At 58.7% G+C, this 12,466-nt stretch overlaps 2 protein-coding genes across 10 annotated transcripts in view; one reads left to right on the top strand and one right to left on the bottom strand.

The window, feature by feature from the left end:
• Positions 1 to 8,170, top strand: part of FMNL1 (formin like 1) — a 26,858-nt gene extending 18,688 nt beyond the window's left edge. For 3 of the 8 annotated variants that reach the window (XM_013980875.2, XM_013980871.2, XM_021066840.1), the window contains exons 13-27: positions 1,381 to 1,530; positions 2,026 to 2,127; positions 2,280 to 2,532; positions 2,777 to 3,103; positions 3,272 to 3,396; positions 4,058 to 4,260; positions 4,737 to 4,971; positions 5,127 to 5,195; positions 5,707 to 5,787; positions 5,871 to 6,000; positions 6,130 to 6,293; positions 6,515 to 6,616; positions 6,748 to 6,843; positions 7,081 to 7,201; positions 7,717 to 8,170. In XM_013980875.2, coding sequence (XP_013836329.1) covers positions 1,381 to 1,530; positions 2,026 to 2,127; positions 2,280 to 2,532; positions 2,777 to 3,103; positions 3,272 to 3,396; positions 4,058 to 4,260; positions 4,737 to 4,971; positions 5,127 to 5,195; positions 5,707 to 5,787; positions 5,871 to 6,000; positions 6,130 to 6,293; positions 6,515 to 6,616; positions 6,748 to 6,843; positions 7,081 to 7,201; positions 7,717 to 7,820 — 2,262 coding nt within the window. In that variant the 3' untranslated portion in view covers positions 7,821 to 8,170. The other 5 variants (XM_021066842.1, XM_013980874.2, XM_021066841.1 and 2 more) reach the window with 5 other exon arrangements.
• LOC100524336 (EF-hand calcium-binding domain-containing protein 3-like) lies at positions 8,122 to 12,466 on the bottom strand. 2 transcript variants are annotated; one of them, XM_021066844.1, is made up of 7 exons: positions 11,471 to 12,466; positions 11,305 to 11,351; positions 9,488 to 9,559; positions 9,283 to 9,403; positions 8,860 to 9,038; positions 8,618 to 8,763; positions 8,122 to 8,368 (listed from the first exon to the last, which is right to left on the bottom strand). In XM_021066844.1, exons 1-7 carry the CDS (start codon positions 11,584 to 11,586, stop codon positions 8,303 to 8,305), a joined length of 747 nt encoding a protein of 248 aa, XP_020922503.1. In that variant the 5' UTR covers positions 11,587 to 12,466; the 3' UTR covers positions 8,122 to 8,302. The 2 variants fall into 2 exon arrangements, with proteins under 2 accessions (XP_020922503.1, XP_020922502.1); XM_021066843.1 differs by having other exon boundaries at positions 8,618 to 9,038.

The following is a 12,466-nucleotide window of genomic DNA, read 5'->3' as shown; positions in this document are numbered from 1 at the left end:
AAGGGTGGAGAATGGTGCCTGCCATATGCACGCAGTCCGTGCAGCTGTTGTTGCAGGCGCTAGAACAGGTTCTAGGTGGCCCTGGGTCTGGCTCTGGGAGCACCAGACTGAGATGAGCACACAATGGGGAGCACAGAGATACTGGGCCAAAGCAGGAGCTGGCTCATACTGGTCTGGGTCATGGAGGAGTTCCTTGTTCTGGGGAAGGTGGGCAGAGGGGCTTGGTATTCCCTGGCCCAGCTTGAGCAGAGGAGCTGTGGCTTTTTTCTCTGATTTTTTTTTTTGTGAGGCTTCCCAGAGGAGGAGAGTCTTTGGGATTGGATTTTTGAAAGCCAGGATCAACAAAAGGTGAAAGGCAGGCTAGGATGATTTATCCATACAATGGAATATTACTCAGCCATCAAAAGGAATGAAGTACTAGGAGTTCCTACTGTGGCGTAGCCTGCTAAGAATCTGGCATTGTCTCTGTGGTGGCATGGGTTCGATCCCTGGCCTGGTGTAGTGGATTTAATCTGGCATTGCTGCAGCTGAGGCTCAGATTTGATCTCTGGCCGTGGAACTTCCATATGCCCCTGGGTGCGGTCAAAGAAAAGAAAAAGGAACGAAATACTGCTACTGATACATGATGCAATGCGGATGGGCCTTGAAAACATTATGTTATGCTCAGTGAGAGAACCCAGACACAAAGTTCATGTATTATATGATCCCTTTATATGAAATGTCTGGACTATGTAAATCCATAGAGACAGAAAACGGTGCTTGTTAGGAGCTGGGAGAGGAGAGAATGAGGAATGACTACTAACAGGTACACGGTTTCTATTCGCGGTGATGAAAATGTTCTGGAATTGGATAGTGGTGATGGTTGCATAACCCTGTGAATATACTAAAAACTACTGAATGGCATGCTTTAAAATAGTGAATTTTGGAGTTCCCATTGTAGCTCAGCAGTAATGAACCGGACTAGTATCCATGAGGATGAGGGTTCGATCCCTGGCCTAGCTCAGGGGGCTAAGGATCTGGTGTTTGGGCCTTGAGCGAGTTGACCCCCACTGATAATCAGTCACTGGGCCTCCAGTGCTGCGGTGTAGGTCACAGACGTGGCTCAGATCTGGCATTGCTGTGGCTGTGGTGTAGGCTGGCAGCTGTAGCTCTGATTTGACCCCTAGTTTGGGAACTTCCATATGCCTCAGGTGTGGCCCTAAAAAAAAAAAAAAAAAAAAAAAAAAAAAGTGGATTTTATGGTATATGTATTATAGCTCAATAAAAAATAAAAAGTGGTCTAGGGCTCAGGCCCTTTCTTCTAGGCTCTGATGGTGATGGGGGCTATTGGAAAGACCCCTCTCACCAGACCTCACCCTGAACCTTCCATCTGGGGGACAGAGGCTTCGGTTCACGGAGAGTGACAAGCTGCAGGTGCAGATTCAGGCATACTTGGACAATATTTTTGATGTGGGCGCACTGCTGGAGGACACTGAGACCAAGAATGCTGTGCTGGAGCACATGGAGGAGCTGCAGGAGCAGGTGGCCCTGGTGAGAGCTGCTCTTGAACTTGGCCCACGGAGTAGGCCCACAGAGCCCCACACTGATATCAGGCTCTGGGCCTTCAATGCTGCTTCTAGGTGTGGATTAGGGGGTGGCTGTCTGCTGGGGCCCTGAGTTTGACCCGAATCCTTTGGGTGTCTCTGTCATTGAGCTCCTACATTGGGCTGGACTTCTGAGGAAGGCAGGTGCTCAGACCCCAGGCCCTGATTTGGGTGGAAATTGGTGCCTCTGCCACCTCGGGTCTCCTCTCCACCTTCGTCCCTCATCAGTGGTGCCTCGGTTTCCCCTCCTGAGAGCACTTTGCTCCCAGTACCTCATCTACTTGGGTTCAAGTGCCAGGCTCGGCCCACCCGCAACACCCCGGGCTAAGCACATCCGGAAGCCTCCCCCAGCCCTCCAGGCAGGCATGCCTGATGCCGCCCCCTCATCTGCGGTGCCAGTGCCCGGCTGCGGGTGGGAGCTCACCATGTGCTGGTGCCACAGTTGACAGAGAGACTTCGGGAAGCGGAGAACGAATCCATGGCCAAGATCGCGGAGCTGGAAAAGCAGCTGAGCCAGGCCCGAAAGGAGTTGGAGACCCTGCGGGTGAGGCTGGAGGTGTGGGCCGTGCCAGGGTTGGGCCAGGCTCCCAAGAACAGACTGTTTGGGATTTCTAGGCTTGACACCTCGCAGCAAGAGAATGGGGGCTCCTTGCCAGGCTTGCCGGTGAGTGATAACTCCTCTCCCGGGGCTCACAGGAGCGCTTCAGCGAGTCGACTCCCATGGGTACCTCCAGACGTCCGCCTGAGCCTGAAAAAGTGCCTGCCCTCGCCCCGGCGCGGCCCTCGGCCCTCGAGCTGAAGGTGGAGGAGCTGGAAGAGAAGGGGTTAATCCGTATCCTGAGGGGGCCCGGGGATGATGTCTCTATCGAGATCCTCCCGGTCGCTCTGGCAACCCCCAGCGGCAGTGATGCCCCGACTCCGGGGGTGCCCACCGAACCCCAGAGCCCAGGTGTGTAGAAGCTTCAAGCAGGGTGGGGTAAGGATGGGGTAACCAGGGCCTAGAGGGGGAGCCGGGGACCTCTCCCGCGGGGAGAGGTGAGAGAGGTAGGTTTGGGTTATGGGCGTGCCTGGGGCAGGTGTGGGTGGGCGCCGTGAGTCTAGTGCGCATGCGTAGGGCGGGGAGGGAGGCGGAGACGTGGCCACCCCAGCTCCGGAATTGACACGCCTTCCTCCCCGCTTCTCGCTGGGCTCAGAACTCCCACCTGCAGCAGAGCCGGTTCCCGGAGCAGCACCCCCACCGCCACCTCCACCGCCACCTCCACCTCCACCACCGCCGCTGCCCCCACTGTCGGGTCTCCCCTCCCAGCCGGAAGCCCCGCCCTTGGCGCCCCCACTGGCCCCGCCCCTCCCAGGCAGCCCGGAGCCCCCGGCCCCGCCGCCCCTGCCAGGAGACCAGCCGCCCCCACCCCCGCCCCCACCGCCCCCTCCAGGCGCTGATGGGCCGGTGCCTCCGCCCCCACCACCACCTCCGGGAGGGCCCTCTGATACTCTTGGAGGGCCTGGCTTGGAGATGGGCACAGGTGAGTGGACTGACCAGGGCAAGAAGGCGGGGGAGGGATGGAGGGAGGGGCTTTGTGCCTCCTACCGCCTCCAGCCTCCCCTCTCTCGTCTTGCTGGGACTGGGCCCCCGTTCCCTCCAGCACCCCCACCCTCCTTCTGCCGCAGTGACCACTCCCTCTCTGTCTCAGGTGTGAAGCCCAAGAAACCCATCCAGACCAAGTTTAGAATGCCCCTCTTAAACTGGGTGGCCCTGAAACCCAACCAGATCACAGGCACGGTCTTCACTGAGATCAATGACGAGAAGGTGCTGCGGGTGAGTGTGGGCCTGCCTTGCTTCCCGTGTGGGCACCAGAGAAGGAGGGGACCTGCCTGGATCACGCTGGGCACTGGGGGGTTCACCTCCTCTACCCGGTTTTACAAAGGAGGACATGGAGGCCAAGGAAGGGGCGTTTAGCCAAACTGGATTAGTGTATCTAGTAAGCAGTGTGTGTCTAGTAAGCAGTGTATCCTGACTCCCCATCAAGGCTTCTCTCCATCCCTGCAGAGCAGCTTGTTTCTCCCCTAAGTCTGGCCTCTCTCTCCTCCTCTCAGGCCCCTCTCCCACCACCTTCCCACAGACAGCCAGGGCCTCAGTCCTTCTCATTACACTTTGTTCTCCAAAAGAAATGTGTTCTCTTGCTCTAGGCCTTTGCTCATGCTGTTCCCTCTGCCCGGAATACCCTTCCTTCCCTTTCTTCTTTTTAACCTCGGCCAATTCAGCTCTTCCTTTAGCTGAAATGGCTTGGAATCTGGGTCCCCTGGCTTGGGTGCTTCTCCTGCTTCCCTCATCTAGGCCAGTGATCAGGCTGGGTACTGGTTAGTTTCTCTGCTAGTGGCTTGGTCACGGCTGGATAGATGGCTCTAGCACAGTGCTCAGCCAGGAACGCACAAGACCCGGCCCTGTCCAGCCCCACTTCCTCTCCCTGCGCCCACAGGAGCTGGACATGAGTGACTTTGAGGAGCAGTTCAAGACAAAGTCCCAAGGTCCCAGCCTAGACCTTACTGCTCTCAAGAGTAAGGCAGCCCAAAAGGCCCCCAGCAAAGCCACACTCATCGAGGCCAACCGGGCCAAGAACCTGGCCATCACCCTGCGCAAGGGCAACCTGGGAGCTGACCGCATCTGCCAGGCCATTGAGACGTGAGTACCTTTGCCCCTGGCTTCTGGGCAGCCCAGCCCCTCTGTTAGGCGGGGTTGTTAGGCAGATCCTAGTAAAAGACCCCAACTTTGGGACAGAGTCCATCCAGTGTCAAGCCAACACTGGTCAGAGAGTAGGGCAGGGAATCTTGTTCCCACTTTCAGCCTGAGACAACTGAGGTCCTTGCCCAGACGGGGTCCATGCCCAGACGGGGTCCTTGCCCACGTGGAGATGTTCCCATTGCCTTTTGGCTCCTTGCACTCAGGCCCAGATGTTCACAGCTGGGCATCTTCCACTGATGTATGATTGGGACTCTGGGCTTCCTAGCTCCCAGCTTCCTTCAGCTCTCATCTTTTTCACTGAAGCTGTTGGCAATGGCAAATACTCAAATTCATTTATTCCGTCTGGCGATGGGGTAGGGGTAGTCCTGCTCTCAAGAACTGGTGGGTGTGGAGTGACGCCGCCTCTTGCCTCACAGGTATGACCTGCAGGCCCTTGGCCTAGACTTCTTGGAGCTGCTGACCCGCTTCCTGCCTACGGAGTATGAGCGTAGCCTCATCACCCGGTTCGAGCAGGAGCAGCGGCCCATAGAGGAGCTGTCAGAGGAGGACCGCTTCATGCTGCGCTTCAGCCGTATCCCCCGCCTGCCCGAGCGCATGAACACGCTTATCTTCCTGGGCAACTTCCCAGACACTGCCCAGCTGCTCATGCCGGTGTGCGCGGGCAGGCAGGGTGGTGCGGCCTGGGCTGGGTTCGGGAGGAGGCAGCTTGTGGCCTGGGCTCCAAGAGAGCATCTGGATTTGGGGGGGGGGTGGTGAGCCACCTGCTCCCTCCCCAACTTACCATGCCTCTCCCATCCCACCCTCAGCAACTGAATGCTGTCATTGCGGCTTCAATGTCCATCAAGTCCTCAGACAGACTCCGCCAGATCCTTGAGGTGAGAGCCTGGGGCAGGGGGCTCGGAGGCAGGGGGCCACCTCTGACACCTTGTCTGTTCTGGGTTGTGTGAGAGGGAGACCCAGGCCCTGCCCCGCATCCCTGGGCTGCAACAACTGTCACGTTCCCACTTCTCACATCCAAGCTCAGAAGGACAAAGTTCAGATGGGGTGGGGGTCCCATTCAACAGCCCACCTCACACCCAGCCTGAGGGTTCATTAGCAGAGCATCCTATTGTTAGGGAACCAATGGGAAGGCTGTGAGAGAGGCGGTGACGCCGAGTTTTGGACAGGGATAGCAGATGACAGAACTGGGTATGCCGCCGTGTTAGTTGTGCACATGTCACACACACACACGCATACATGTGTGTCATGGACCTGAGGGGTCCATGCAGGAGGGCAGTGGGGCTGAGTGTAGGGCTTGCTCTTTGCCACCTTTTCGTCTTGTAGTTTATACTTCAGGGGTTCCCTCGGCCCCACAGCACCCTGCTGAGCTTCCCCCTCCTCCTGCAGATCGTCCTGGCTTTCGGCAACTACATGAACAGCAGCAAGCGTGGAGCAGCTTATGGCTTCCGGCTGCAGAGTCTGGATGCGGTGAGGGGGGCAGAGGGCGGTCCCTGGTCTGGGGGATGGGGGACAGCTGGTAGCCTGTGGCTTACAGCAGGTCCTCACCGCAGCTGCTGGAGATGAAATCGACTGATCGAAAGCAGACGCTGCTGCACTACTTGGTGAAGGTCATTGCTGAGAAGTACCCCCAGCTCACAGGTTTCCACAGTGACCTGCACTTTCTGGACAAGGCCGGCTCAGGTATGGGTGGGAGGAGGGCCGCAGCCTGGGGGACTGATACAGGGTTGGAGAAAGCAAGGGGACCGTGGATGTAATTGGATGGGAATGCTGCCTGATTCCCGCTTCTCTGCTGCCCCGCCTCCCGCTCAGTGTCCCTGGACAGTGTGCTAGGGGACGTGCGCTCCCTGCAGCGAGGCCTGGAGTTGACCCAGCGGGAGTTTGTACGGCAGGATGACTGTGTGGTGCTCAAGGAGTTCCTGAGGGCTAACTCACCCACCATGGATAAGCTGCTGGCAGACAGCAAGACGGCTCAGGTGGGCTGGGCTGGCCGGGCCCCGGCGATGGGGTGAAGGGATTGTGGGATTGTGTAGCCAAGGCCTGGAGTGACCACAGCAGGGACGCCTTGGGGGATGGGGCAGGAGGGAGCAGCCACCTGCCCGGAGGAGAAGGGATGAAGTAGCCGGTATCTTAAGCGGGTACAGCGCAGTGGGCAGGAGGACGTTGGGCTGGTGGGGCTGACAGGCTGTGCCCGCAGGAAGCCTACGAGTCTGTGGTGGAGTACTTCGGCGAGAACCCCAAGACCACGTCCCCCTCCATGTTCTTTTCCCTCTTTAGTCGCTTCATCAAAGCCTATAAGGTACGTGGGTCTGGTGGGCAGGCTGGGACCTCTGCAGGGCGTTGTGGCCTCTCCACAGGAGCAGTGGGAGGGGTGGGGGTGGAAGATGGAAGGGAGGACTCCCCTCACGCAGATCCATCTTGACCCTTCAGAAAGCTGAGCAGGAGGTGGAACAGTGGAAGAAAGAAGCAGCTGCCCAGGAGGCGGGCACTGACACCGCGGGTAGAGGGGAGCCCTCAGCACCCAAGGTAGGCAGCTGCCCCTGAACTTGGCACTGGGATTCAGTGATGCTTGGTGTCCTTATCCCAAAGGTCTGACTTCCTCCATACCCTCAGGGTCATGCACTGACTCTGCCCAAGGCAGGGTTCCCCCTGTAGTGCGGGGTCAGCTGTGGGGGCCAGGCTGATGTTCTAGGGTTTAGCGGCACTGAGGGGCGGCGGGGGGGATCCTGGAGCTGGAGCTATACCCTCTCCCCCTCCCCACAGTCCCCGCCCAAGGTCAGGCGGCAGCAGATGGACCTCATTTCTGAGCTGAAACGGAAGCAGCAGAAGGAGCCCCTCATCTACGAGAGTGACCGTGATGGGGCCATTGAAGATATCATCACAGGTGAGGGCTTGGTCGGGCCTGTCCTGTCCTGTCCTCGGTCTGTCCTGTGCTGTCCTCCGCCCACTCCCCCAGCCCTGGGGGTCTGGCTGCCTCACTGTTTCTTTGCTACTTTTCTGTCTTTTTTTCCCTTTTCCCTGTCTCTCCCCCTCCTCCCTTCCAACCCTCAGTGCTCAAGACGGTGCCCTTCACGGCTCGCACTGGCAAGAGGACGTCCAGGCTCCTCTGTGAGGCCAGCCTGGGAGAGGAGATCCCCCTCTAGCCCCCAGGTATCCGGTGGCCTGGCCTCTGATCCCAGTGGCCGCGGGCCTTTGGGGGGCCGCGTCTTGCTGGCCTCCCTCCTCCCCCGGGCCATGCATGGCTGGGGTGCCTTTGCGGGAGGTCTGGTGAACAAAAACAGGCCCCCTCTCACGTGCACACAGCCTGCATCCCTAGAGGGAGAGGCCTGTGCCCTGGAGTGGTAGCCCCAACCCTGGGCAGACTCCTGAAAGGTAAACGTCTCTCCTCTTGGCCTCCAGATCTGCGGAACCAGCCCTACATCCGCGCAGATACAGGCCGTCGCAGCGGTCGTCGGCGCCCCCCGGGACCGCCGCTACAGGTCACCTCTGACATCTCGCTGTAGCCACTGTTTCTGCAGATGGACTCTGTGAGGTCTCTCGGGGTGAGGGGCAAGCCGGGAGCTCAAGAAAGGTGGTCCTTAGCTCGGCTGGGCCGGGCAGCCTTCTCCACCGAGGTCCCCAGCCAGGGGCCCACCTCATCTTGCCAAAGGGGGGCAGCATCTGCGGTCCCTCTCCCCAAATGCTGCTTGCAGCACCACTCTTCCCCCAGTAGCCATACTTCGCCTCAGCGGGAGCCTGACCTGTAACTTATAAAGTGCAACCTCGCACCCCCTCCAACCCCTACCCGACCCCAGCTCCGGAGACTTTCCATGGACCTTATTTTTATACAAGATTAATAAAGACGTTTCCAAAAGACTCGCGTCCGCTCCGTGCCCGCCCCCACCACGTGCAGCCCGTTTCGCTCAGCAAACGCTCTGCTTGTACGAGTTCTTCATAGCAGGTCGCTGCAAACAGGCTGGAGGAGGGGAGCAGGGCTGCCTCTGCACTAGAGTTGGGGGGGAGGGAGCCAGCTTCGAGGGGCGCATATACCCCAGTGGCTGGCCCAGGAACCCTGCGGAAGCGCAGAGGGGGCGTGCGGGGGAGTCAAACTCGGGTTAGAGACCCAGGACTCTCTTCACCTCAGTCCACCTGTCTGCCGGCCCCTCCCCATTCCCTCCAGTCCCGCCTCCTACCTGGGTAGGGTAGAGGAAGGTCTCTTCTGCCCCGCCCCTACTTTCTTGGTCCCGCCCACCCCTCACACGGCCCACCTCTTATCTTCAAGGCCCGCCCCCGCCCGCTGGACCTGACTCTTGACTTTTACCTCACGATCGACCTGGCGCTTGGGGGGGCTGCGCCAGTAGGATTTGGGAAGTCGGACTTCGGGGCGCGAGGTTCGGTTCTGCGTGTAGCATTCTGGCTGCATCCGCCCGTTCAGGGTAGGTACCTGGGAGTAGGGGCTGCGCGCACCTGGGACGAGGAAAAGGAGGGCCCGTCTTGAGAGCAGATCCTGAGAGACAGTTCTCAGTCTCAGTCTCGTGGTTCCCCGTCCAGCCCCGGGCGCACCCTCTTTGTGCAGTCCTTGTAGCGTGCGCGCCAGCTCGGCGTTGGAAAGGCCGCTGAGGCGCGTGGCCTGGCAGAAGAACGCGAGACCCGCGTGTGAGCGCCCGGTGCTGCCGTGGCAGCGGGGCCCGCCCTTCCAGCTGCAGTTCAGCCGCAGAGACCGCTGCTTCCTGGAGTAGTAGCTTGAAGGAGAAAAGTGGGTAGCCGCCTAAGACACCGCCTCCCCCAGTCCTCTCCATCTCTCCGGTGGGGCCACCAAAGCAGGACGGGAAGCCACTTGTCTCTTGTCTGGGGCAAGTTGGGGCCCAGGAAACTGACCGAGAATTTGGGGCTCCCGCCTCTGGGCAGGGATCTCTGGGGACTCTGGCATGGGGTAGAGTCCGCTCTTTCCCTCCTGGGCCCTGAAGCTGGGTTCGCTGTGCCCACCTCATCACCTCCTGCGCCGACTTGTAGGGCACGAAGCCCAGACTCATCAGCTTGAAGAGCGTCTCTAAGAAGAGAGTCTGCAAGCCGTGGGGGTCACAGACCCTGCTGTTCCTCACCTTGCCTGGGGGCCAGAGAACAGGGGGGAGGTCAGGAGGCGCCTCCTCCAGGCCACGCCCATTCCCGCCCCACCAGCCCCGCCCCTCACCCAAGCACTGAGCCAGGCGGTGGCTGTCAGTGAGGACACCCAGGAAGTCTTCGAAGCTTACGCTTCCATCACCTGGGAAGAGAGAGAGGAGAGGGTGCTGCGGGTGCCTGCGGCAAGCAGAAGACCTGCTGTGCGTACTTGTTAGGGGCTTGCAGCAGTTCCAGGCTTTAGAGAATGCAGTCCTGCCTCTAGCCAAGTGTTATCCCAAATTGAGTGGGGGAGAAATAGCCCTTGCCCTGGGGGAGCCCCAAGTCAGGATGAGGATTATGCCAGCAGGAATGTTTAGGGGCTAGGGGACAGGCGTGTTGATCAGGGCAGGCTTCCTGGAAGAGCAAACTTTAAAAATAGGATCAGGCAGGAGTTCCCTGGTGGCCCAGCAGTTAAGAATCCAGCCTTGTCACTGCTGTGGCATGGGTTGGGTTCCATCCCTGACCTGGGAACTTCTGCATGCCACAACCTGGCCAAAAAAAAAAAAAAAAAAAAAAAAAAAGGACCAGGCCAGGGATTTTGTGGGCAAGGGAGGCATTCTTCAGGGCTAGAGGTGGGAAGGGACAAGAGGGCAGGGATGGGGACACCCACCATCCAAGTCTGCCTGCCCCAGAGCCTCACACATCTCCTGTGGGCTCAGCTGGACACCCGCATTGCACAGGGCAGCTTTCATGCTGTGCATGTCCACGGTGCCTGCTGGGCTGGAGCTGAACAGTTTGAAGACATCCTGGAACGCTAGGGGCCGGGAGGGGGAAAGGCAGCAGGTAAAGAGCACACACAGGAACACTGAGATTCGCCCACTGTGGCCCGGATGAGACAAGACTGGAATCCACCAACCCCCTGGGTATTATAACAATGTAAAGAAAACAGTGGCTGCTGTGTGTTGGCACTTGTTACGTGTCCATTCAATTCTCGTGTTGAAAACTCACGTTTGGACATGTTTATATGAAAAACATTAAAAACTCATGTCCAAGGTCATGTCTCCAGTAGGGGTAATGCTGGGCTTTGGACGCCAGCAGTCTGGCCCTGGAGACAGTGCCTGAGGGCTCCTTGAGCGCTGCTGGCGCCTGGCACATAGCAGGTACTGAAAATCACTGATGATGAATAGAATGATTCTGCTTTGAGGGGTCCCTGCCAATATCAGGGCACGATCTTGGCAAGGGCATTGGGATTCCTTCCACCCCTACTCACAGCCCCCACAGCCCCAAACCCCAGCAGCGTGGGGACCTCAGATTCTTTTTTTCCATCCTTTCTCCCAGTTTCCCTTCTTCCTTCCATTCTGTTCATTCATCCACCATCCATCCATCCACTATCTAAATACTTTCTTTGTTTCTTTCTTTCTTTTTTTTTTTTTTGTCTTTTTGCCTTTTCTAGGGCCACACCCAGGCTAGGGGTCTAATCGGAGCTGTAGCCGCCAAGCCTATGCCAGAGCCATAGCAGCGCTGGATCTGAGCCACATCTGCAACCTACACCACAGCCCACAGCAATACCGGATCCTTGACCCACTGAGCAAGGACAGGGATCGAACCCATAACCTCATCGTTCCTAGTCAGATTCGTTAATCACTGAGCCACGACAGGAACTCCTCTAAATGCTTTCTATCCACCAATCCATCCATCCATCCCTTCTTCACACTCCCCCACCCACCCCCAGCAGTGAACCCTGGGGTAGCAGAGATGAGCAAGTCTGACTGGCAGGGAGAGAAGGTTCCAATACAATCACTGGCTTGGCTTCTCACAGCCTTCCCAGCCCCTGGGCAGCCAAGTCGGTTGCATTCTGCTCTGAGCACCCCCTGGTTTTCCTCCCAGCTTCCAGTCCTGAGCCCTTACCTGCCAGCTGCCGGGGTGTCAGGGGTAGCAGGTTCTTGTCTGCAAAGCTGCCTCAGGGGGAAGAGGATGGAAAGGTCTTTGAACCTGCTGCAGACAGATGCCAGGTCCAGGCAGGCCTTTCCCCAAACCCAGAGACCCAGGCCTGGCCTCCAGTCCCTGTGCTCACCTCTGGGACAAGGCACGTGGGCCTGACTGCACTGTGTGGGCCCCCAGGCCCTTGAACTCCCTCGCCCTCTGGGAGGCCTGCTCAGCCCCTGGGGCTGCGGCCGCTGCTGGCTCCATCTGGGTCCGCAGAGCCGCGCGCTTCTGCGGCCTCCTCTTCTGTGTTCGGCTGGCCTGCCCCTCTCCTGGGTCTCGCGAGAACAGTTGCTGAGGCTTCTGTGGAGGCCTTGGGGGTGGGGAGAAGACAGGCCTGAGTGGCCCAGACCATTTGAGTGCTCAGACTCCAGGGGACCTGGGACCAGAGCTGTGGGGGCACAGCATTACTTCCTAGGACCTCCCTCCTACCCCCGCCAGGCCAGCCTGCACCCACGGTTCTCTCTGCAGGGGGTTCTGGGGACAGTGGCTTGGAGGAATAATGGACCTGGCCCTGGTCACCTGTACGTTCTCTTTGCTGATGGCGATCGCTTGGTTTTCCGCCCTCTGCTGCCTGAAAGGCAGAGTCACAGGGTCTGAGGCGAGTCCAGTGCCACCTCCCGCAGCCCCCAGGCTGGCTTCGGTGTGGACTTTAACACCTTTTGGCAGGGGTGCCCTTCTCCCTCATCACAGATCTGCTCCTCTCTGCAGGGGAACCTGCTATTGTAGTCTTTTGAGTTTCTGCCTCCCTTAAGGCACCTGAATTTGTGACTCCGCTCCAGAAGCTAACAAGATGGCAAAGGCCCAAGGAACAGGCAACCCCCCCCAAGTCCCCAAGTCAAGGCGTGGGAGGGTGGGGTCCAGCCAAAGTGGGGCTGTGGCCCACTTACCCCAAGTCCCCTGGGAAGGAAGGCGCCCTTCCTCCAAAGGCAAACCCACAAACCACAGGAAGGACAAAATAGTCCCTTAAGATGCGTCCCAACAGCCAGATGACTCTCTGGCCCAGCCCCTCTCCAGACGCTCATCTCTGCATCTCTTCTTCATCCCTCCTTCCAGCTTCCTGCCCCTTTTTTTTGGCTCTGGCCCA

Source organism: Sus scrofa, chromosome 12, assembly GCF_000003025.6.
Source record: "Sus scrofa isolate TJ Tabasco breed Duroc chromosome 12, Sscrofa11.1, whole genome shotgun sequence".
In the NCBI taxonomy this organism is placed as follows: Eukaryota; Metazoa; Chordata; class Mammalia; order Artiodactyla; family Suidae; genus Sus; species Sus scrofa.
Note: the sequence above shows the minus strand (reverse complement) of the source record. Positions and strands in the feature narration are given on the sequence as shown.